The 26,314-nt window shown below is 36.4% G+C and overlaps 1 protein-coding gene across 2 annotated transcripts in view; it reads right to left on the bottom strand.

The window, feature by feature from the left end:
• The window catches only part of LOC128855103 (rho GTPase-activating protein 7), a 70,703-nt gene that overhangs the window by 5,849 nt on the left and 38,540 nt on the right, over nucleotides 1–26,314 (bottom strand). The window contains exons 2-4 of one of the 2 annotated variants that reach the window (XM_054089731.1): nucleotides 19,528–19,599; nucleotides 968–1,119; nucleotides 11–889 (exon numbers count right to left, since the gene is read on the bottom strand). In XM_054089731.1, coding sequence (XP_053945706.1) covers nucleotides 11–889; nucleotides 968–1,119; nucleotides 19,528–19,599 — 1,103 coding nt within the window. Of the gene's footprint in view, nucleotides 1–10; nucleotides 1,120–19,527; nucleotides 19,600–26,314 lie in introns of both variants that reach the window. The other variant, XM_054089730.1, reaches the window with a different exon arrangement.

Genomic DNA, 26,314 nt, shown 5'->3' with positions numbered 1-26,314 from the left:
GTTTACTAACCTCAGTTGTGTTCGAATTCGCATCCTTAATCAGCAATTTTCTGCCGTGATGGCATTCCGAGTCCGAGTGTGTGCCAATATCATCTACCTTACCAGTGCGCTGTAAGAATCTACGCGTTTTGGATGGTGTCTTGCGCAGCGACAATTTTCCACCCGCCGACGACTCCTGGCTGTCACTGTAATATGAGGAGGAATCATCCGACTTGCCCTCCTTCAAATGAGGCATCGGATTTGAAAAGAAATGCAGTGGACTGGTGCGCATTGAACGTGGTGTTGTTGGTGTACGCTTTGGACTCGCACGATTCAGACTAAGGAAAGTTTCACTTTGTGATGGTACTTTGAGTTCATTGCCAAACATAGGAGCCTTCGGGAATGTGTGCATTGGGCTAACCGCTGATGGCGATGGTGGTGTGGAATACACGGCATCTGGCTTGCGCATGCTGCCACGTTGGCCTAGCTGTGATAAGTCTAATGCTTGCGGTCCACTTATAACAATACCTTCGCGATTTTGACGTTTTCGTCGACGTGACTTTATCGACTCCACGCGGCGCAGGAAAGCCTTAGCACCATCCTTGAAACGTTCACTGCCAGTGCGACGTAAACGCACCGCTGCCGAATCGGCTGATTCATTGACGGTGGGGTCAGTAGAATTACCGGGTAGCGTTAGGGAGAGACCACCACCAGATATATCGTAGCTGTCATCTTCAAAACGATCGGGACTGGATTCTTTGGATGAGCTTTCCGTCTTCTCGATATTCAACTTGCCAGCGGGTGGCAACTCAAGACCCATTTCGCCGATGCGCGACCAACGACGTATATGCGGTTGGAATGTCCAATTCTCGCTGAGCGCGCAGTTTTCATCATCGGAATCCTCCTTCTGCTGGGATGAATCGTACGTGAATGAGTTGATGATGTGTTGTACTTTAAGGGGTAATTTAGAGAGGGAAAGTTGACAAACCTGCGGCGTTTGCGCCTTATGTGACTGATCGAGGCGCATATTGGCACAGCGATTTAAAATGCAGAGACGTCGGTACAATGACTGCAGCTGATCATTCTCTAGGTTGGTGTGATCCTTGGCCACGTTGGTCAGGTCAAGGGGGAAATGATGATCTGTGTAAAGACAAAAGCAAATAAATTAAAATTCGTAGTTATCTTAGAGAATAAAGGGTGATAAGTTGGTGACCTCTAAGCATAATTTTATACAAATATTTTAAGCGACTAAGTATTGGAGCCGTGATCTCTTTTGCGATTCTATATTTACAAAATGTATAGTATTTGTTTGCCTCACTGCCTAGCATCTACACGCCATCAGAGCTGCTAACAACTAAAGCATGAAAAGCAGCTAAATGCAGCAGCACAGTGGATGTGAAAATAAGGAAAAATTACAGTCTTCTCAGCGACCAACGTCAAAGTGCGCGCGACGGACGATGCGGAGGATATGTTGAAATTAAGTATGGGAAATAAAGAAAAATCTAAAATGTAAATCTTAAATCTGTAATTGCCAATTGCCAATTTCCAACCGATCGGCCGTGCGATTGACCAAACGCATGACGCTGTTGGCCAATTCTACAAATACGGATGTGAGTTTCATGTTTCTCGGTCATTTTCTTTCCCTCCCGGCTCTCGCACTTATAGCTGTTACAATTTTTATGTAGGCAATCGGGTTCTACGTGTCGTCGTAGCTGTTTTCGTTCGCTGATATTTCGTCTGCCGAATTAGCAGCAACAAATCTTAGCGCAAAGGAAAGATTTGAAAAACAGAATGAATTTGGAATTTACGTAGTTGCTTTGATTAGTTAGTTAATTGGCTGTTACAGAGGACTCGCAAGTAAATATATGTACAGGGTGGTCCATATTGTTGTTCCTGTTTAAGAATTCAACAAATTAATCCAAATAAATATTTGTCGGTATAAAATTAGTTTGTTCGAAAGAGCAAACATTCCGATTATTTATGGAGCACAATTTCATTCATGTTGCTGCCTCGGCTGAGTTCGTAGTTGCGCATTTTGCTCAACCAGTTTTCCAAGATCTTGATAGCGGTTGCTAGCCCTATTGCATCAATCGCATATCGCATAAGCGTCTGATACATTTGAAGGGTATAATCCCAGCACCGAGGTGGCTACTTAGCATCGCCGAGACGGATAATAACGCTATAACCGAACATGGCGGGCAAAATATCGATTGTGGCATGCCCTATGCGGTATGGCACGCCATTCTGCTAATACCAAAAATCGCGCAAGTCTATGCCTTTAATTTCTGGCTACAAAAAATAATTTCTCATTCCTCTGTAGTGCTCACTGAGATGACGATTCCAACAGAATTTTCAAAGAAAAGGGGATCCATTGATGCCTTCGCTCCAACATCCGCGCCAAACTGTCACTTTGAGAATGCACTGACTGCACGCAGATCACGGACGAATTTTTCAATGGCAGTGATACCCCCTGACGCTTCGCCAGAAAACCTGATTTTGACTTCTAAATCAATGCACTGTTTGGGCATCACAACATTGACTTTGGAAATAAGTTTGTGGGAAATATTTTTCAAGTATAAAGCGATTCATTCCGTTCTGGGGAGATATGATACTGATTTCTGTCGCTGTCAAATTAAAAAAAAAAAAAACTCTATATGGGCCACCCTGTACAAGCGCATAAAAACTCGCCTTCACCAAAACGTTAAATGCTGGATGGAACTGCAATGCAGTGAGAAAATCTTAAAGGCGTTTGCCTTCGCCGTCGTAGTCTGACTATTCACCAGAGCCTCTGAATGTTGATGCCTCGTGGGCACTGACGCATTGCTGCTCAATGTAAATAATGCATTGCGCGCTGCCATGAGGCGCCTCCGCATGTAGCGCATGTGTCAACCGACACCAGTGGGCACGTCAGGGCGACGACGTCGTCGAGAACAGCGATCGAATACTTTACTGGCATAAATTATTGGCAGCAATTTGATTAGTGTTGCCGGGAAAGCTTGTGCTGTGTGTGTGTGTGTATATATATAAAGAGACTGTATATATATATATATATATATATATGTATATATATAACTATATATATGAATGACAAAGTGAATGAGTAAGTGTAATGAACTCTTGTAATGAGTTGCGGTAAACACTGTAAGTAAGTACATAGGTATGTGTGTATGAACGCATGGAGAGACCAATAAATTTATAACAAATTATGGAAATCAATAGCGGAAAATGTTTTCTCGTCTAATTTAAAGAAGTGACCTGGATTTTTTTTTCATCGATCATAAATTCATGCATACATCAATCACCAAGGAAATAAATTTCGAAAATATGTATGTACGCATGCCGTGTGTTTGCTGGAAGAATCATCAACCAAATATTGAGTATAAAACGAATTTTTATATTTAAAGAAAAACAATTTTGTGGATTATGATGCTTGTCATGGCACTGAATTTCATGATATTAATTTTTTTGCTTTTCAATTATTATTTTGGAGAATTCTGAAGAACTTTCGTAGGGGGCCAATATCAATCGATGGAGAAAAATATAATATCAATTTCTATAATCTAATTAGTTTAAGTACTGAAAACTATATAGGGAATGTATGTTATATTACGGCCATTCAGACAAAAAAAAATATATTTAAAAATTAGCAAACTGCCAATATTCGGCATTAGAGTCTGTTGGGCGGGCCTCCTCGGTTAAAGATAAACCTCATTCGGCTCGCCCAATAGTTTAAAATTTCAATAAAACTATGGAAAAAGTGAGTGATAGTAATGAAATTGGATCAATAAAATGGATTTGAGTTGCATGGAGAGATTATTAATGAAGACCCAACCACTCAGACATGGATGCGCATGAAACTTATGTAATGTTAATGATAGACAGGAAGTAAGCTAGAATGGATGGAAACCGTGACGTAATAAACGAAATAAACAAATAAAAAGAAGCGAAAGAGACATATAGAATATATCATTCACACATGGGGATGTCTGCAAAAGGCTTGCTTAGTTTCTGTACTGACGTCAGTTAATTGGCAAATGCGCGGCTTTCGGTAAGCGTCAACTTGCATATTTTCTACAACGTGGAGGGTATGAATAAGGTACACGGGTAGACAGAGAGCAGGTAATCCATGAATGACTCTTCAAAATTTCCAAATAATGGTAGCCATAAGCTGGTCCCTTGAACTATGTCCCGTGAGCAATCCAGTCCGTAATTGTAGGCTTATTCTATCCTTATAAAAATATCAGCCGTTCGGAGTCGGCTTGAAACTGTAGGTCCCTCCATTTGTGCAGCAACATCAAAACGCAAACCACAAATAGGAGGAGGAGCTCGGCCAAACACACAAAAAGGGTGTACGCGCCAAATATATATATATATATGTATATATATTTAACAATTTCATAAATATATGACAGGAAACACTTTAGAAATGATTTGGCAGACAAACTATCGATAGGTTTGTAATAAATTTGGTATTGTAGTAGTTAAAAACATGCAAACAATTTTTGTTTTTTTGATAAATATATCTTTAGATATATTTTCCCAATATTTATTAATATAAAATAACAATTTTTTATTTACATAACTTTGAGCAAAAAAAGAAAAAACAAAAAAAAAAAATAGTAATAATAATCATTTGAAAACATATAAAAAAATCCATATTTATTCCATTATCCTAATTAAATCCAGGTTTGCAAACTTCCATTACCTCATTTTTTCCCCAGATTGGCTCTTGACACCCGCTCGGCGCAAAGAAAAAGTAACCGATCAACGCAGATTTCTTTTTAATTCCAATGATAAAAGAGTGAAAATTAATTACCTTATCACAGTTTGCTCAAGGTGCGTCGCACATGCGTACACTGCACAACAATAGCAAAAGCCACATAGCTGTTAACCGGTTAGCCGCTGGGCAGTTGTTTCTTATTAAAACAAATGGTCGCACATCAGTTGCATGATTAAACCAATTTGCAAACGTGTTGCAACGCCTGCATTCAAGCATTCGCGCCGAAGAAACGCATTTGCTGCGACGAATGTAAATAATGGCCGTGAAATTGAGAGTTCCAAAAGGCGGTGAGGGAGACGGAAGAAGTAAAACAAACAAGCACAGTGAAAACCTGATAGAAATGCACGCGCAATGCGTGAACAAATGGAAAGAAATTAAGCGACGAGTGTTTTCGGAACTCCCGCCCAACTTTCAGCAATTCAGCAAAAGGCTCGTTATTTGTGCGCTGCAGAGGCCCATATTTACAGGGGCACGCCAAAGCCGGGCGAATTACCAATACATTGCAAGGTAAACCACCGAATTTGTACGCGAGCAATACAGGTAGGAATTGCAAAGTAACAAGAATTTCATTAAAAAGCGACATTAATCATTTTGGGTGTGGGGCGTCGAGAAGGCAAAACAAAACAAACAAAACAAGAAAAAAAATTAAATGAATTAAAGAGGAAGCACAAAACTGAGAATGCCAAAATACGTAATTTTACACAGCATACGAAACTAGAGTCATAAAAACACTATAGCGTTGAAAAAAATGTGGCTTGTCCGCCAACAAAAGCGCAACTTGGTCACATACTCCGCCGCAGCGCCGGCGAGGCGCGCACGAAGTTGTCTGAAAAAAAATATGCAAAAAGGCAAATCAGGAAATTTATGATAATATGCGAACCTTTTCAAGGTCAACTACACACACACATACAACAATTGTCTATACGTACATACGTGCAAGCTCATTGTGAACACAAGAGGCAACAGCCGCATGCTGCATGCAACAAGTTGATATGCGTGCCGAAGTTAACATTGAAACTTTTCATTTCGATTGTATTTTTGAAAGGGCAACTGCGCGCCAAAAAAAGAACAAAAATGCAAAAGAATAAAGTCAGAAAATAAATAAATTTAAATAAGAGCAGGTTCAGTTCGTTTGCAACACCAAAAAACTTCATTTGTAATGGCTTAAGGCACAAGTGCGTCGCCGACGTCCTTTTCGGGCTGAGGTAAGTAGTGCACCAAGTAGGTTTTAGAACCCAAGGTAGAGCAGCGAAAGCGTTCGGATTAAGATTCACTTATTGTGTGTGAGGGGGCATGTGTGTGTATATGTTTTTTATGATTGTGCCTGCCACACTTTGCCCTGCACACTCATAATTCAAATGCCACAGCAAAATTTGTTATTGTTGTGCATTTGTTGCGCCAAAGGCAGAAGTCGTTGACCTTTCTTGCTGGCTTTGCCGGCAACTTTGGTTCTACAGAATATCGGCTGCTGGGTGCTAGAGGCGCGTTTGGCACAGAAATGAATTATTGGTCTGCTTTGCGCGTAACTAACGATTAAAATTGAAAGCCTTTCTTCATTTTTTTTATTTTCTATGTTCCCTTTCGGTAGATCGCAAATTAATCTGTAAGCTGCTCAAGCATGAAATGCGATCGGAAGGCGATCCCCGTTTTGGTTGTATTCAATTTCGGTTGGGTATTGATTTTTTTTTACTGAAGTTGCATAAGCGCTCATCCATTTGCTTGAAATACCTGATGGAAATAAGAAATATATGTAAATACGCATGTTTTTATGGAATTTAATTTAATTCATATTTATTTAAAAAGCCACATATGTACATTTAAATGAATGAACTCAACATTTTAGAAAGCGCCCTGAGGGTGGCGCTGTCGTCGAGATGTTTAGAAAAATCGAGCAAAAATGTATTCTTTTTTTGGTTTTTGTAACGGTATGTTTGGGAAAAACGTAATGGCAAAAAATTAAAACAGTAAATTCAAGTGAAAAAAATAAAACAAATACCGTCAAAAATTTCTACAGTCCTATGATCTGTGAACATCTATAATTTTTGAAGTGTAGACATTTCTGACGGTTTTTGATTTATTTTCTTCACTTAAATTTACTGGTTTATTATTACTTCGTTTCTTGCTTTTTTTTCTTTGTATTTTGTTTGTTCCAAAATGCGCTTGCAATGCCCTTACATACTTTTCACTTTATTTCTATTTTGCGTTTGGAAACTCTTTATGAGCACAATGTCCTCTAAGCTGTTGAAAACGTCCTTTACCTTTAACTTAACATTTATTCTCTCTTTTTTGAAAAATTTCGCAAGGTTGTCTTTGCTTAAAAACATGTCTGTATGGCTAATTTATAAGCTTGGCAAATGATTTTGGGCTTGAAAAAAATCGAAAATAAAGTGAAGAGTGCCACACGCGCTTGCCCACATGCTTCGAATTGTGAGCTGAATTTGGTTAGCTGAACAAAAAGTGACACTGGGAGAAATAAAAACTGCACCGAACAGAATGAGAAAATAAAACCACTGCAAAACACCCAAAAAAATAAATAAAATATAAAACATACCTAAAAAAAATAAATAAATAGAATAAAATAATAACAAGATTTCGACAACATTTTATGCGATAAGCGATAATATTTGTGATATATGTGACGGGTGATATGAGACTACTAATGGTAGTTTTTAGGTTAGGTTGGGTTATAATGGTTGCCTAGAAAGTGGGCCTATTTGGACGAAGAACTCAAGTTCAGTCTTTGAGAAACCATTGCAAGAGAAAAGGGGTGAAGGAAATCGATAGGATGAAAGGAGAGAGAGGAGAGGATTGAGAGAGTTGAGTATTTGTGGATTACGAACGGTGACAGATTTGCGGTTGTGTTAGCCTTTTTAGGCTGCTGATAAAGTTCATCCCGTTTTAGATGTTAAGGCCACGTACATATATCAGCAGGCATAGGAAAGAAGTGAGATCTAAGATGCGTAAATTTTAGTCCCGCGAGAGCAGACCAGCTAAGGAGAAGGCGCTGAGATGATTCCACCTTACCCTCCATACAGCTGACGCAGAAAAGGACTCGAAGTAATTCCGAATCTCACGGCATGTATACCTCCTGTGAGGGCAGCCACGAAATTTGAGAGCTGAGATTTTGTCATCCTCAGAAGATCCCTTAAACGCCTCTGATCCACACTTGGCCAGAAGGATTTCGCGACCTTACAAGTTTGTGTACTTGCCTAGCACTCGCTCAGTTGCCGCGAAGCCCATCATTCCAAGAGTAGAGCGCAGGTTGTCAAGGGGATCCCAATACTCTCCTTTCGCGGGGAAACTACCTTACAAATCCCTCGTCTGACCAGCTCGTCCGCTCCGCAGTTTCCCACAATGTCGCTATGACCAGGTATTCAGATTAGTCTTATGTCAAAGAATTCGGTTCCAATCGAAATAGTAGTGTTAAATAATTAACCATATACAGAAGATTGCAGAACAATGATATTCACAATCTTCGGTTCTCAGTGAATTTCATATAATTAGTTGTTGATCTCATGTGAAATGCGCAAAAGCAATATGCTGACGCTACATTTTTTTTATTTAATTATTTAGTTAGTCCTAGTCTTTTAGACTTCGAATCGCACAAAGTAACTTACAACTAATTACATGTAATAATTTCAAAAGTTAAAAAGCGGAGATCAAAAGATTAAAAAAAACTGCCCTTAAAACAGAAAAGTCAAGAAAGACAGCATGACGAACATCATTAAATTCATGAATATGTAGATCGAGCGATTGGGGCATTAGAAGAATAATTGAAAATGGTCCCCACTGAATGGGAGTAAGTTACGCAGAGAACATTGAGAAGCCTTAAATTTGGGATAGACTAACGAGAGATTTATTATTTATGAGAAATAGATATGACGGTACGGGTTCAAGCTCCAAGTAGAGGTGCCATAAACATAACGCCATAAATTTGCTGTCGAACCAACATATGGGCAACATTGTAAACGGTTAGAGGTGACATGCCATAATTCCGTAGTTATAACCATAACCAGTTGTGGTTAGAGTTGGGTATTTCCCGAGAAAATCCCAATCTCGAGAATCGGGATTTCCCGAAATAACGAAAATTTCAATTCTCGAGATGCGGGATTTCCCGAAAATAATTTTTGAGATTTCTCGAGAATTCTCGAAAATTCGGGAAAAATTCCAAAAAATTAAAAAAAAAATCTAAAACTTACACTGGAGCAATGAATTTCATAAAACATTATTTTTATTTATTTTTATTAAAGTATAAATTACATAAAAAATATTTGAAAATATTACTATTTCAATTATTGCAAACAAAAAAGTGAAACAAAAATAATTGCAAAAAAATTCAAAACAAAAATAATTCAAGATTATACTTATTAAAATAGGGGAAAAAAGTTATTGTAAACATTATTTCCCAAAATGGTGTTTTAAAAAACACAGACTGTCAATGGCTTCGTCTGAGAATCGCGTACGCTTTTTGGACACAAAATTACCCGCTGTAGAAAAATTCCTCTCATTTTGAGTCGATGTTGGCTTAACAGTGTTAAAAGCCCCGATCAGTCTTTCAACATTTTGTGTTTTCTCTCCAGTTTTTTCATATAGTTTTAGCTCGTTTCTAAGCGACGAAAACATCTGGTTCGCCGCATGTTGCGCAATGTCTGCTTTCGGTTTTGAGCATTGCTGAACGTATTTTTCAAGCTGTTTCGCCATATCTTCTTCATCGACGTTGTTCGTTGCAAATACGTCATCATCGTCAGAACTAGACACTGCTTGGTCTTCTTGAATGCTCGTAGAAAATAGACGAACCAAGTAGTTTTCGGCTTCTTTTATCAATTCTGTTTTAGAACAGGTGTGGAAAAATTCAGATTTGTCACTAGAGCTGTTAACTGGATCGTGTAAATAGTTAAAGGCAGATAACAAACGGCTAGATCTACGAGCTGTTAAGTTTTTTTTTAGGCTGGATAAGAATTCATTGCCCAATTCGGTGTGCTGATTCTCCAATTTTGTGAACAAAAATTTGAGAATAGAATCCGCAGCAAGTAAGTTCACATTTTGTCGGCTAAGTGCTTCTATAGCAACACGTATAGGTTTAAGAGCATTTATGATATCCTCGCAATACTTTACTTCTGCATCAGTAGTGGCCATAAAATTTAAATTAAGAGTGTCGAGCGCCTTACGAACATGCTTGCTGATGCAAATGTATCTGGCCAGCATAGTTTCCAGGCTATTCCAACGTGTTTTGCAATCCAACAGCAAGAAAAGCTCTTTCTTCTCGACCTCTTTAACATAATTCTGCAAGATGGCATTCCGTACAGGCGAGTTCTTGAATTTCAAAACTATCTTGCGAACCTTTTTTACGATTTCAAATGCAGACTTTATAGTGACCATCTTGCCAGCAACAAATACGATATTGTCGTCCTCGTCATCGGAAGCGTTTTCCGCATTAATGTCGGAAAATGAAGTACTGGCTGCATTGTTTTCATTTTCATCGGAGCTTCTATCATCCGAATCGTCTCCATCGCTCACGTCACTATCGTATATCCTGTTTGCGACTTTTCGTTTCTGGTATATTACCACCATGACCGCCAAATGTATGCCGTGATTGTAGCAAATCTGTTGATGCGCCGGTGATAGTCTCCCAAATTTGATCATGACACTGGCACCATCACTTGTAATAGCCACGATGTCGGACTGTAGTTTTATATTGAAGTCTGAAAGCTTTGCATTTACGAGCTCATATACTTTTTCAGCGGGACATGATTCCTGAATGCGAACCAGGCCAAGGTTGTCAGATTGTCCATCGTCATAATATATATGGATGTTCATGTAACGTCGGTTTCGCACGCTTGGCCACTCGTCGATGCTCAAGCTGAACTTACGCTGTGCAGATTTAAAATTTTCAATTTTGATCTTCAAATCGCTTTTTATTTTCGTGCAGTACTTCATAACCAAACCCAGAACAGCTTTGGACACTTTGGAAGATGAAATCCTAAGCGGCTGATACTATTATGAATGAACTCACTTTTTGTTATCGCGTTTATTGGAATTCCATCTTTTGCAGCCAATTTTGTAACAATTTGTTCAAGCGATTCAGGCGAGGAAGAAGTATTGAAAAAGTTGTGAAGAGTTCGGGTCTTCTTGGCTGGTGGCTGTTCTTTTGGAGCCTCATGTTCCCTTCGCTTCATGTTGTGTATCCTCTCCATGTGACGGTGAAGTCCAGATGTTGACGATGACTTGCATTTAATGATTTTATTGCATTTCAAACATGTTGCTTCGTCGTCAAATCACTTGAAAAGCTGCCACACTTGGTCGTATTCGTATTCTGAACTCATGATTTTTAATGCTATATTAAAAATTCAAAATTTGTTTTAAATTTTGTTTTTTAAAGGAAGTAACTAACCGGTACTCACAGTCAACGATACGTCGATTCAAAACTTAAAAATAAGTAATATTTGGACCACAAAATATTTTATTATGCGGTGTATAATTTATACTTAATCAGGTACCACAAAATGAAATGCACCCGCTCACTACAAAAAATAAATTTACAAACGTCGTCTGTGCAGTTGAAATTGCTTGACTATTTTCAAAGCATTCCTAATTGCTTAACTGCTGCTACATATAAGAAACACATAAAACTAAACTTCATTAGCTTGATGTTACAGTGCTTTCCCTCGACATAGCATAGCAACGCATCTAGCATTTACTCTGTAGTCACCCTAAAACAAAAAAAAAAAAAAAAACAAATGGAACAGTTATACTGTTGTGGCTTTTCGCATAGCAATTGAAACTATGGTGTGAATTGTATGTGATTCTGCGAAACAGTATGTAGTGTGCGATTCTTTGTAACATAATGGCCGTTACAGTTTGGTGTTTCCAGGTATTAATCATACATATGTATGTGTATTCTTTTACTTTTGAAAGAATTGTTTTTTCTCTTAATATTTGACCACAAAAATTTAAAAAAAAAAATGGATTTCTCGAGAAATCTTGAAACATTCTCGAGATTCGGGATTTCCCGAAATGCTAAAAATTTCAAATCTCGAGATTCGGGATGGAAAAATATCGAGAATTTCTCGAGAATTCCCGTCGGGAAATTCCCGAAACCCAACTCTAGTTGTGGTTTGCTGCATTGTGGTATACACATTGTTATCTTTTCATTAGTTTCTGCACTTCGTAATGCACAAATAAGTGATATATAAGTAAATGGCGGCTGCTTATGGCTATGGCACCATAACTGATGACATAAATACCGTTATGTCTCATACTACGGTTAAGGTTATGGCTTTATGGTATGACACCTCTACTTTGAGCTTCACTAAAGTTTAAATAGCAAATTTAAGAAACATTTTTTGAACTCGTTCAATACTATTTGTGGCAAGCTTATAGGCCGATCTCCATTTAAAACCAGCGAATTCAGGACATGGACAAGAGAAGCTTATGGGTATAAGGATCAGAGAATTTAGAGGCATTAAGCCTTATAAAACTTCAAAACTCATAATTTTATAATTTTTTTTATTATTAATTATAATTAAATAATTATTTGTCTATAAAAGTACGGCTTGTCTAACAAAAACCATATAAATTCAAGTCTAGGGCTTTATGTAAAAAATTCCATTTTTCATACCAATTCCTCCTTTTTAATTAGAATTTCTAAAACCACCTTGGAAAGCAGTTTTGTAGCTTATTAAATTCTGTCATAATAAAGTGCAAGTTTAAAGTTGCTAAAAAATCTGATATATAATGATTATAATTTTTTTACTTGGTTTAAGGCTGGAGCCTGGTTTACGAGTATGAGGTCTAAAAATTGCATCTCTTTGCGATTTTTTTTTTAAGGAAAAAATTAATTTAGCACTGCAAAGTTTTTTCTATCTTTTAATGAACAATTAAAAAGTATACAAATTTTTGTACTGGTTAAAATAAGTTGAAAAAAATGTTTAACGTAGAAATTAGTAGAGCGCTGCAACGCTGGCGTTTCCAACTGGCGTACAAGATACAACTCGTAATTATTATCTAAAGCAAAAAATTCAAATGGATTTCTAATTATCATGATTTTTTATTCTAGATGAACTTAGAAAACTGAGAGAAATTCCAAAATTTCAACTTTTTGGAGGTTTTAAAGAAAAAAATGCCTTTCTATAAAAAAAAATTCACTTCAACTTGGTATAAAAATCTTGAAATAATTTTTTTTATCTATTTTGTTAGTTCAAATAGAAGAGAATTTAATACTGAAGGGAACAAGCTATGATTCATTTCAAAAGGTTCATTAGTTTTTTTTCATTCATGTACGCCAATTCAAAGAAATCATAAAAATGAAAAGTCGAGAAAAGAAGATAAAGTTTGCACTATAGCTGTCCGGTCACAGCGTAACTACCTAACGCTCGCCTACCTTTGGCTTTGTATCTACGGAAATATTGAGAATTAGGCTCTGTAACTTTGTGTGAATATTCTGAAATATATTAGGAATCGCTTAAAACGAAAAAAAAAAGATTTTTTTGACCTTATAAACCAGGCTCACCCCTTGAATACGCAACATTACCTTTTTCGTTTTTTTCTTTTGCCTAGAAGTTGTAGTTAAAAATCGTGAAATTGGAATAAAAGGTTTGTGAAATTTTTCTCATTTTTGCACAATACAGTAGGTTCTGTTTTTATGCGGCTTTTTTTTATGCGGTTTTGAAATAGTGCGGTTTTTTTTTAATTACAAAATGCATGTCGACCTATCGGGAATTGTACATATAAACAAGATTCTAAACCAGCTAAGCAAAAACTCATCACAGATTACATCAGAAATGCTAACCCTACAAGTATGGAACCGCCTGCATAACTATCTAGATCAGACGTGTACATTTCCTAAAGTGACGAAAGTGATTTTACGCCAAATCCTAAACGAACGCGCAACATGTGGGTATTGTCTGATTCTATTTCTGACGTAAATTTATTTTTCGATTCTGACGTTTCTTAAATAAAGATATAATTTTCAAAAATACAATATTTTGTTTATGCGATTTTATTTAATTATTTCAGATTCATGCGGTCTATGGAACGTATCTATAGTTATAATATGAGACTAGTGCCCTTTTTTATGCGATTTTATTACATTATTTCAGATTTATGCGGTTTTAGCATTTGAAACGTATCTATAGTTTTACTATAAACTAGTAGCTTTTTTTATGCTGTTTTTTTCTATGCTGTTTCTTGCGGAACGTATCTACCGCATAAAAACAGAACCTACTGTATATAATTTAGTTATAAGACTTATATGCTTTTTATTCGACAATAAACTATACTTTTATTAGAAAATAGTCAACATTAAGAGAAAGAAAAAATTCAAAACTGGCTTAAATTTTGATGTGTTATAGTTTAGGTCTCGGGTTTTAGTTACAGAGTTTCGTTTACATTTTTGTGTTTACAAACAACTCATTTCTCTTTTCTGTTACCTTCTTTATCTGCATTAATCCAACCTAACTTTTCATTTTTTGTTTCCGAAAGCTGACTATTTTGACGCCTTCTTCTTAGTTATCTCGCACACTTTATCCAGAATTACGCCACGGAAAAATCACGTCCACTTCAGCACTTCAGCCCTTCAAACTGCGTAGACCTGTATTTGAACATTACTGATTGTAAATCACACAGGCTACCAGGGATGAGCCGAATCGAATGCAATTAAATCACTTAATGCCACTTACTGATCATTCACACAATTGCCTGTACTCTGTGGCTATTAGGCTCTGTGGCACAAGCCTACTTTGCAAACGTGTGTTAGTGTGGCTTACAGTGGATTAGTAAAATTTGTACTTTGTAAACTTGTAGTTAAATATTAATAAATAATTTACACCCTAAAAATCTTATGAAATTTTTCTAGCCAATTTATTTCAGTGTAGCACAAATTATCATTTTTTCTTTTCTTTTTTCGTCTTAACGTCTACCTTTTGCGCCTTTTCATTTTCATTGGAATTCCTGCACCAGAACTTGAGCGATAATTTTAAGGATTCCATTTAGGAGATTTTTTTTTTAATTTAGATCGCATGCCTGCCCTTTTCGCATGTTTGTCGCCGAATTGAGGCGTGGAAGTGTGTTGCGTATCAGATTTAGCGAAATAAAAAGGGTATCATTGTGCACTACTCGAAAGACGATTTGAAGGTGTGTTTCACACAAATACAAGCAGCGCTCCGTGTATGTATAAAAACTCGATTATGTAGCGACAAAGTGCAGAATTATTTGAGCAAACAACAACAGGAAGACATGCACACAAAAAGGCAAGGCATGCGAGTATTCTCGAAATTCACTCATTCACCGGAATCTGACAAAAGCGAAAGGGTCATTTAACTCGTTTGCCACTAGGCGCGCTAAGTAATTTAAACCATGGCAAAATTGGTGTGTTGAGCAATAAATTAGGTGTCGCCATATTATATGATATTCAAATAAAGAATGGTATGTGTGAGTGTGTGGTTGTTTATATATTATATATAAATACGCTAGTGGTAGTTTGTTTGTGCGATCGACGATCGTGGCTTTGACCTTAAAATGTATTTTCACAGATCTTCAGCGCATGTTTGATGTCAAATTTTGTCTTAGCGACATTTATATGTTGGGCTTTAGGGTGAGGATGAATAAATTAAAAAAAATACTCCTTTTCTCAACTAGCCTCTAACACTAAAGCTCAGTCTATCATACCGCTAAACTCATTTTCGTTCCTCAAAAGCTCTCTGAACGATATACAGGTTTACCGAGAGTCATCCTAGCAAAAAAAAAATATGCATATACTTCTATGTATTAAATTTTTTCAAATTCAAATATCTCGAAAGCGGGTAAATTTTTGACATAACGAAATTAATCAGAAATTATCTAATTAATACTGTTCTTAAGGATCTTTGGCGTCCTTCCTGATAACCTGGTGATATCCAAAGTTTGGTTAATGCGTTAATTAAACATTTCAGGTAGGTTTAAAGTAAAGAAAATAAAATAAAATTAATCTAGCTCACCGATATTACCAGTCTTAAAATAGTTGGTAAAAAAGGCAATGAAAGTTTACTTAAGCCGAACCGTAGTTTCGGAACTAGTAGATTCATATTTGTGAGGCAGTTGAGTAAACGAAAAGAGTTGAAGGGCACTTGAAACTAAGAAATACTTTAACAGCTCGATTTACAAAGTAGACTTCATAGTTTAAACAATTGTCTGTGAAACGGTTCTAAGAATGAACTTACTGAAGGCAAAAAAAAATGTGTAATTAAAAATTGGTATCGATTTCGCTCGACAAAGACCGAAAACTCATATGTTTTGGTAGTTTATTTGTTTTTACCGTATCGAGAAAACTGTAACTAAATTAAAATTTTTTTAAATTAAATTTAAACTTTGCGGTTAATTTCCAACCAACTTCTAACGAGGATAAAGGATCGATATCCTTACCGCTTTGTTAGTGCTACATAATGGTTTTATTAGTCATAGTGAGAAAAATATCATCTTTTCATCTTTAAAATTAGGTTGTATATCCTCCGAAGTGATTCTTCTTGTTATAAAAATATAGCGCATTCTGCAACAAAAAATATATAAAGCATAGTTCCAAAGTAGAAAATTTTGAAGGCAACTTTTTGAATTTTGCTTTTTCAATTCTGCACAAACTTTGAAGTTTTGACTAGTATGATTTTTGTATGATACTTTTACTATACTTGTGCTTTTATAAAAATACATAAAAAACAAAACATGGTACTACGCATAGCTCCCATTATTTTGGAGACAGGTGTATGCATGTCTAAGTAGGATATTGAATGGCAAGTTCATCTTGCCAATCTTTGTTAAGATACACAACATGACCGTCGACTACAGGGCGTAACGTGATGGTGTGATTGCATTATATTTGGCTGAAAAATCACAACCAAAGATGGTTCGTGAGCTCGGGCACCTTAAAGCAAATAAATTTTTTGTTTATCGCACCATTACTCGTTACAATGGTACTGGTAGCATCGCGAAGCGTCACGGAGGTGGTCATCAAAAGACTGCACCGTCACGTGGAATGGTTCAAAAAGTGAAGAAGCGACTTGAGCAAAAACCTCGACGAGGCGCCAATCAAATGGCGAAGGAACTGAAAATATCTAACCGTAGCATCCATTGCATACTGAAGAATGATCTCAAAGTTAAGCCTTACAAGATCCAAAAGGCGCATGTTCCCACACCAAAGCAGCAACAAGTCAGAGTTGAGAGAGCGAAGGAGTTGCTTCGCTTAGCCGAAAGTGGTCAATTTCTGGTGCGTGACTACCATTCGGAATTCACAGAGACAACGTAGGTTCGAATCTCGGTTAAACACCAAAATTAAGCAAAACATATTTGTAATAGCCATCGCCCCTCGGCAGGCAATGGCAAACCTCCGAGTGTATTTCTGCCATAAAAAAGCTCCTCATAAAAATATCTGCCGTTCGGAGTCGGCTTGAAACTGTAGGTCCCTACATTTGTGGAACAACTTCAAAACGCACACCACAAATAAGAAGAGGAGCTCGGCCAAACACCCAAAAAGAGTGTACGTGCCAATTATATATATATATATAATTCGTAAAATCCCAAAACGATAGGTTTTATTTCACCGATCGTTCATACGAGAATTTGAGTCACCGATTGGCCACCAGGAGACAACACCCGCCACAAGTAATGATTTGGGCCGCTGTAACCGCAGATGGGCGTTCTGCAATCGTTTTCATCGAGTCTGGCGTCAAGGTAAATGCGAAATATTATCGGGAAAGTATTCTGGAGGTTGCTTTGAAGCCGTGGGCGGACAAACATTTCAGTGGCAGACCATGGACGTTTCAACAGGACTCGGCACCGTCTGACAAAGCTTGAATAAACCAAGAATGGCTAAAAAAACAACGTTCCGAACTTCATAATGTCCACACAATGGCTCTTGAATTCACCAGAGGCGAATCCGATAGATTATTCTCTTTAGGCCATTTTGGAGAGCAAGGCCCGAACTAAAAGATTCTCCATTCTCGAGGCGCTGAAAGAAGTCTTTGTCCGCGAGTGGGCCAAAATACTTGCAAGTCACATTCGGGCAGCTTGCGTTTAGTTTCTGAACAGTCGATAGTTAAGGGGTTATACGCAGTTATGAAGCAAATAAAAGACGGGTTGTCAAGGATTTATCCTGAAGAAACTTCAGAATATTTTAATTTGAAAATTTTTGGCGGTTATAAAAGCATCCTTCAAGAACGTAACAAAATTTTTTATTTATGAAAATGTTGATTATAGAGCGCGCTGCAGGCGATTTCTGGAACCTCCTTTAAAAAAAGACGATTTACGGTGTACATCGTAACTCAGGATTGGATTATCTGAAATCAAAAAACCAAACCAAATTTTGTTAATATATTAGATTATCTAGTAATTAATCGTTCGGCTAATCAAAATAGTGAATTTTCATAAAATGGCAGCTTTTAAAAGAAATGATTTCGATTTTTACGTTAAAATTTGGCCGTAAATTGATTATAAAATGGAAAATAAGTATCAGATTTACAAAAGGAACGATTAATTACTAGAAAATGTATCTTGAAAGATTGAGTTAAAACGGTTGACCGAGCAAACAAGCCGTTTTCGAGATATCGTGTACACCGACTTGAAAAATGCCGTTTTGAAAAAAACACGTTTAAAGTTTCAATACCTACCTTAAAACGTGCCGAGGCATCTCTACATATTTAGGTATAACTCCGAAAGTATTGCTTAGATCTACTTCAAATTTCGTGTGTATACTTTTGAATATATGTACATTACAAAAATGCAATAAAAAAATCGATTTTTTTGAAAGTCATAACTGCGTATAACCCGTTAAGACAAAAGGTGGTCATATCGAGCAAAAGTAAATTGATTCTTAATTTTGTATTATTTTCACACATTTTTTACTTTGATTTGAATAAAAGTAATTTTCCAAACTAAATTTATGGCCTTTTTAATTGGTTACACTTCGAGTGCCGGGCCCTGTATTATGGTTGAAATATACCGTAGTTACTGATACTTGATGTTCCACAAGCATTAAAAAAAATGTTCAACAATTTTTAATCCTATATGAATGAAGTCAGTCATCCTCTCTCTTTAAAAAATTTCGTTTTAACATTTTTTTAGTGAAAGTGTTTGCGGTCACCGAGAATACCAATAATTACAGCTGGCAAATACGTTTTATGTGTTTTTAATGATCCGTTTTGTTTTTGTTTTTTTGTTTTGGATGCATTTGGCCAAGCTTTTATGTTACATTTTTTATGACCCTAAGCCAAAAGGCATTCGTATCGAATGTGTTGTACGCACTCGTTGAATTTTTCTGTTTTTATTTTTGTTGGTGTTTCATTGTATGCTGTTATTAATTTTTTCGTAGTATTTGCTTTCCTTTTCAACACTTTTTCCTCAATTGTCCTGTTTTTTCTTCTTTTGGTTGCAGCTTTTAAATATTTAACCACAGTGTAAGTTGCCAAAAATTTGCGGCTATTACAAGCTGTCAGAAATGCGGCAACCATCAATTACCAGCTGTCATAAATACAAGTCAGATGTACGCATTACCAGTCCCTTTTCATTTAATGCACACTACACTACTTTCAAGTGAACTGCAATCACTTTCGCTTTCGGAGCTGCCGCGGTCCATGCGAAATTTCATATGAAAAACTTTGCACAGAATTTCTTCTGTGCTTGAAAAGGTAGTAGCAGCAGCATTACTGATTAATTTTTTGAGAAAAAGAAGCTAATCTCAGGTGCATATAATCCCTTTACGTCTTCATATATACGCACAAATGTACTCTCTTTTTTCTCACACTCACCTTCATACATTTGCGCATATTGCGGAAAGCCGGCAGCACGCAGCCATTTACACGCTTCAACGGCCTCGATCTCTGTAAGAAAAATGAACAAAAAATATTATTGTAGTAATCAGAAAAAAAGCAATTAAGTATAAATGCAAATGGTTGTGAACAAAAGTAAAATGCAGAAATTTGTTTTAAAAGCTATTTAAAGGCCTTTTTGTCTGTTCATACCTGTCACACCCACGCGTGGTTTTTTTAATATTTTTTCTGCTTATAATTAACTTAAAAATTTAACTGGATTGTATTGTTGAAGGCAACAGACAACCAAAAAAAAAAATAATAATAATAAAATAAACGGATTTCAGTGCTGCGTCGCATACCAGACTCCAACAGGATTTTCGACAAAATGAGTGTGTGCGAGTGAGTGGGTGCATAACACTGCTGAATTGCATTCGAAATCAAACGCATGGTGGCATGGACGGGATGACTGACGGCAGCACGACGCGTACATTGTTGTAGTGCACAACTGGACAATGAGCAGAGCTTTTAAACGTAACACTTTTTAGTAATATACAAATTCAATTAATTTGGTAAAAAACAATATGGGTGTTCGCATTGGGGGAGCACTTTTTTGTATACACGAATTTTATCAAACGCACATTTATATTTCGCCTCTATCTAAGAAAAATATGTTGTAAATTCAATGAATTTTAATTCTAACTATTTTAAATTTTAGTAATTTTGAGCCAGTGTCCGCAACATTTCTATGGAATAAACATCTGCGTATGTAAGTAAGTGGGTTTATGCACTGCATTCATTTCACGCAAGTTATAAAATTTATCGCCAAAAAAATCGCAGCTATCACACCCAATTTGATATTTCCTAAATGAAGTTAAAAACTTTAACAATCCCATTCATTTAAAGCTTCTTTTATACATAATCGTAGTTCCGAACATCGAAGTGAAAATAATGTAATCAGTATGGAGAGTGAAGCAACGTTTTTTACTAAAGCGACAGGATTTGCAAATCCATTTTGTGCACCATGTTATTGTGCCATTTTAGCAAAAAATAAATTCCACTACTATATAATTTTTACCCTTCAGTGGGGCACTTACTTGCAGAATATAAGGAAAATTTGCCCCACACACAAGAACATCGTCACTATTTAATATCAAATGTTTAAGAGAGTTAATGTAGAAAAGTTGGATGCAAAACATCGACAACAAATTGTTAGTCATACAGGGACAGTGAGTAAAATCTAACTGAAAATAGGTAAATATCTTCACTTCACTTCATCTTTCTATGATAGAACAGGAATTTTCGTAATTCGTGGCTAGTAGAATTATTAATTTGTTTTACGAGGTTAGCTGTTTGGAGGAAAATTAGCGGCAAGAAATTTCAAAAAACAGTGCGTGTAGCATGGTACACGTAACAGAACTGAAACTTTCAAGGCAGACCAAGAAAGAGGGAGAGACCCGAGAGCGAATGAGAGAGAGAGAGAGAGAGAAAGAATATATATCTAAATAAATTCACAACATTTGCAGAGAATACAAATAGACAAAATTTACAAAACACGGAGAAGGGTCGACCGGTGTAGGTAACCGCCGGGCACAAACCGTAGAAACAACGCGCACTACTCCGAGCGTTTATCACCCGCACAAACTCAGCGATTCCAGGACCGCAGCAACGGCACAAATTACGGCAAGGCATTACCAACAAATCCGACGCCGGAATGGATAGCACTTTATAGTACGCACAAGCACTAGCCCGGAAATGGAAATAAGCGTCAAAAAGTAGGCACCAAAACAAAACAAAACGCCAAAAAAATTGTGACCAAAAAACGTCCCAACCAGTAGGCACCAAGGAAATATAACGTCAAAAAGTAGACACCAAAAATATATTTCCTACAAGTTTGCACCAACTAACAAGCACCAAAAAGTAGGAAGTGTTATTTCTCACTAGAAATTAGTAACCACATGAAAAATAGCCTAAAATCTATCTAAGATATATATAAGGTATAGCTCTCTCCCTCCTTTTCCTCTACGTTATATCTTTTTTTCTCTCTCGCTGAACGAAAATGCCCAAAACGTTGCATGACCTTGAAATTTTACTCTCCATTCTCGCTCGTCCATCGACGCCTAAGAAGTTTCACTTCAAAAGCTTATTTTTGAGTTGCTTCTTTTGTATTAAATTTTTCAATTGCTAAAATTTAAAGAACAAATGAAATGAGTTCATAAGTCCTATTGTACCTGTACAAATTTAGATTTTTTCAGGTTTCACTATTTTTATTAAAAATACAACTCTTAACAATTGTTTGTGAAAAATGATATCATTTAAATGTCCATCATGAACACGTCTACAGGCTGTTATACGATAATTAACATTTTCAAGGACTCGCTCACCCATTCCCGCACTGAGTCTGGCAATATCGACCCTAATGTTATGTCTCAGCTCCGGAATCATTGCTGGCTTATTCACAAAGACTTTCATAAAAACAAAATACCAGTCTGGTCCGCCAGTTCTTTTTCTGTCCTTGACAGAACCAGTTTCTTCGAATTTTTAAACCAACCCACTTATTCGGACGATTACTTCCACCGTCTAGGAACTATTCTAAGAATTATCTAAGAGTCAGAGACCTTTTATGATATAATACAATATAATAAATAAAAAAATTTAAATTATATTAGATTTATTACAAAATTTCTGACACTTAAAAGTCAAGCAAAATAGAACTGCGCGCGTAATTCAAGTTAAGCAATTCGAGATGAAATGTGCAAGTGCTACGTAGAGTTCTAGTAGGGATATTAAAGTGAATGCCCCGTAACGATATGAGCAACAAATTTTTCGTTTAATTATTCCAAACTTAAATTACACTAAACAAAAAGACAGTGGGAGTATAGAACTTCTACTCTCTAAATACTTTACTTTCTATTTTAAGCCAAATCGGCCGCATCCGCCGTAGCCGAATGGGTTGGTGCGTGACTACCATTCGGAATTCAGAAAGAACGTAGGTTCGAATCTCGATTAAATACCAAAATGAAAAAAAAAGAAAGGCCAATCGACCAAACACCCAGAAAGGGTGTACGCGACAATTATATATATATATAATTATATAGAAATCGGGAGTACAGGAACGGAATTGCAGAATTTACGCGAACTAAGAATATGTTAGGAACACCTTATCTAGATGTTCAATCCTCTCAAATGGAACTTGTTGACTAGGCTTACCGATAAATGTGAATATTGCTAATGTAGAGCAAACAAAGGAGGTGAATAGTAATTTGAGAGTGTAAGGGTCCGAGAACTTAGAGCTACCATAGAAGATGGAAGCTAATTATGCGAGCAGAATAATTTTCGAACTCTTTAAGAGATACCTCTGAATTCCAGAGTAGGCCAGCAGCATTAAAAATATTGCCGTAGAAAGCCTAAGATAGAATAAATAGTAGATACAACAAAATTAATGTGGCTATTGATTGAAAAATGAGAGTCAAAGATCAACCGTAGATAGTTGAATTCAAGAACAGATTGCATTCAAATATTTTCAATACGGGGGGACTAACGAAAGTTCGGTGAGTTGGTGATATTTTTCATTTGTTTGAAACATTTTAAAATGTCATTCGTTTTTTTATAGTTTTACGATGTGTCATTTAAAAATTTCAGAAAAGTCGGTTTAGAATGGAGCCGAGAAAACGTAAAAAATGAACGCAATACTAATAGAAGTCCGCCAGCTATGCAGCAGGAAATTGCTTACTCAATACTTTACGGCTTTTGACGTCAACTCAAGCCTGTAGAAATTTCCAATGAGTTCTAAACCGCTCCTAAGACTATTTATGTATAACTGGTACCAAAGACTCCAATTTTTTGTGGAGGATGAGCCTGTGAAAGCCAAGCAGCAAAAGTCAGTACCATAAGTGATGATCTCGGTTTACTTCACTAAAGCAAAAATTATTGCTGCTATCCCGTTAGATTCTTCTCAGACAGTAACTGCCAAAAGGTATACTGAAAAGTGTTTACCAAAAGTTTTCCTCGTCTTTTTTCAAATTCTTGGTAGAATTTTTAACTCTGGAGCATTCTAAAGTTTAACAGAAGCAAATAATGACTCTTTATGTGTATAATTTGGTAGACGTAGTAAGCTGTATCACTAAATCAACTCCTGTACTTATACTACTGCACATCATACACATATATATGCATATATGCATGTATGCATGTATACATATGGCTGAATGTATGTTTGTATGCACTTATACAGCAAGTCTGTAAATCCTTTCTGGCGAATTATTGAATTTGACGCAATTGAATAAAAAAATGTTCAGCAATGAGTTTTACAGTTAACCAGCATGCGATGGATTTTCCAAGAGATTTTTCACGTCACTCTCTTGGAATCAATGCGTTAACCAGGGTAGGCCCTTCAGCAGAACGTTTTTTATGTTTTGTCATACTTCCTGTACGCAATAAGGGCGCTCGTGAACGCAAACACGTATTTACATAAGCATTTATGTATGCATGCACATTAGGGTGGACTGAATTTTAATTCTTTTTGAAATCAGTTTAGGCTACTGGAAAGTGCTTAGGAAATTCCAGTGAAGCATCAAACTGCTGGATACGCACATGAATGAGATTTGAGAGTTTGTGATTCCAATATCGACGTGATCTGCGCTTTTGTAGTTGTTGTTCGCTTGTTTGTTTACATTTTGATTGAAACAAAATTCAAATTTAGGTTTTGTATATTACTTTTACTATCACCTTGTATAAGTATAGATTCGAATTGAATTAAACGAAACGTTCAATTGCTGGATACATAAAAAAAAAGAAATTAAATTGAGCAATTGTAAGTAAATGTAAAATATAACCTGGAAAAAATACAGTAATTTATACACATTCAAGAAGAAAAGACCATAGAACACTTTCTATGCGGGTGCATGACTCCGGATAGAAGAAGGTTCAATATTTTAGGAAATTGTTCCTCGAATAACTTGGCAGAAGTAGCCAATATAAAAATAGCAAGCCTTGTTAGATATATAATATTAAAGCCACACGTTGATTCAATGTGAACAATGTAGAGTGAGGAGAGGGGACAGCCCTGGTGGTTCTCAATGGGTCTACTGCAGGCTTAGGTGTGGCAACTGACAACCACTATACCTACCAACACAGATTTGAATTCACTTTCGTTGGTATTAGTGTTAGTATTGATTTCAAAGCGTTTTCATGGCCGTCGAACGTAACTTATGACGCACAGTGCGGCCGATTCCCAAAAAGGTGGCCAAAAGTCGAAAAAAAAAGTTTCTAGATAGAGTTTTTTTGTCTTTGGGTTGGCTACAGTAATGCCTTGAGTAGTGAAAACCGTTCATAGCAACGTCCTGTACCCTAAGTATCCTCTGTATTTTCAGTCGAAACGAGACCTTCGTTTGAGCATCGTATTACTGTCGATGAATAGTGAAAGTTGTACACATTTGAAAGATTTTGTAATGGAGTAAATTGAACAAAACCAAATGGAATCATCTTCGGAAGGTTAGTAAAATACGAGAAATCTTTAGTACATATCAATACCTCGACACAAAATTTTTAGCTGCAGCAATACGTAGATATATTTTTTGCAATTTTTTTTATAAAATTTGAGTTTTCAAACTGTATAGTAATACAACGCCGTCATATGCTGCTTTGAAACCTATTAAAGGTCAAAGGTCAAAAAAGTAATGGTTACTGAATAAAACAAGATTCAGCTGTTACCACTTGCTGCCTTGCGACCCCGAAAACATATAAATTTACATGCATCTTGATTATGTTCTTGAATATACGCTATTTCACGTGAGGGGGTGGCCAATAGGGGTGGAAGGGGGTGGATTTTCAAAATTTTAAGATCAAATTCGTAATCAGCGACCCCGACAACCCCCGAGTAAGAAATTTTGAATCAATTACTTAATTTTTTGAGTTTTGGCTAGCTTTTCGGGAATCGGCCGCACTCTGTGACGCTACGTAGTGACTTTCAGTGACAATTTTATTATTTGAATTATTATTGGTAATTTTTGACAGTTATAAAACAAGTTACAAACATACCGTTCAAATTTTTAATATATATAAAGTTTATTAGCAGCTGGGCGCACTTACTATCCTAAGAAAGTAAAAGAAAGTATTATTTTGTGAATTTTAAAATTTTATAAAGACTGCTTTTTATGGCTATCTTTACAAAAAAAAAAAAATGTATGCATAAAATAAGTTTCCATATTTTAAGGCTCCACCTTAATGTACATAAATATAAGTTTCTATGTTGGTGTTTATAAGCAATACAGCTAGCCTGTCATATTTGTAAATATTTGTGACAGCGCAAAAAGGATATAGCGAAAAAGACATTTACTAGGGAGTGAGTATGAAATGCAAACAAAAAATAATCAGCAAATATTGGCAATGCCCAGTAAGAACAACACTGGCATGCGTATGTGGTTGGTTAAAAAAATGAAGAAATTACAAACCAGTGTTAAACTTTATAAGCACTGCGAAAACATAATTCAGGGAGTCCAGTGTAATCAATAAGTGACTTACAAAAAAAAAAATGGATGCTGCACGAATGAAAGTGGCAAATAAGCGCGCTAACGATAACACTCGAGGCGGTAGAATGCTACGTAGGCAACAGCAAATTGATATTTTGGCAGCTGCTGAGATGACTGAAGAACTATTATATGGCCCAGGAATAGATGACTCAGTGTAAGTAATTAAATAATTCGTATAACTCTACAAAAATCGATAACAAAACTTTAAATGCGTTTTTCTCAAAACTATGTTTTTTGAACTGATCATCACTGTAAGT

This window comes from Anastrepha ludens, chromosome 2 (assembly GCF_028408465.1).
Source record: "Anastrepha ludens isolate Willacy chromosome 2, idAnaLude1.1, whole genome shotgun sequence".
Lineage (NCBI taxonomy): Eukaryota > Metazoa > Arthropoda > Insecta > Diptera > Tephritidae > Anastrepha > Anastrepha ludens.
Note: the sequence above shows the minus strand (reverse complement) of the source record. Positions and strands in the feature narration are given on the sequence as shown.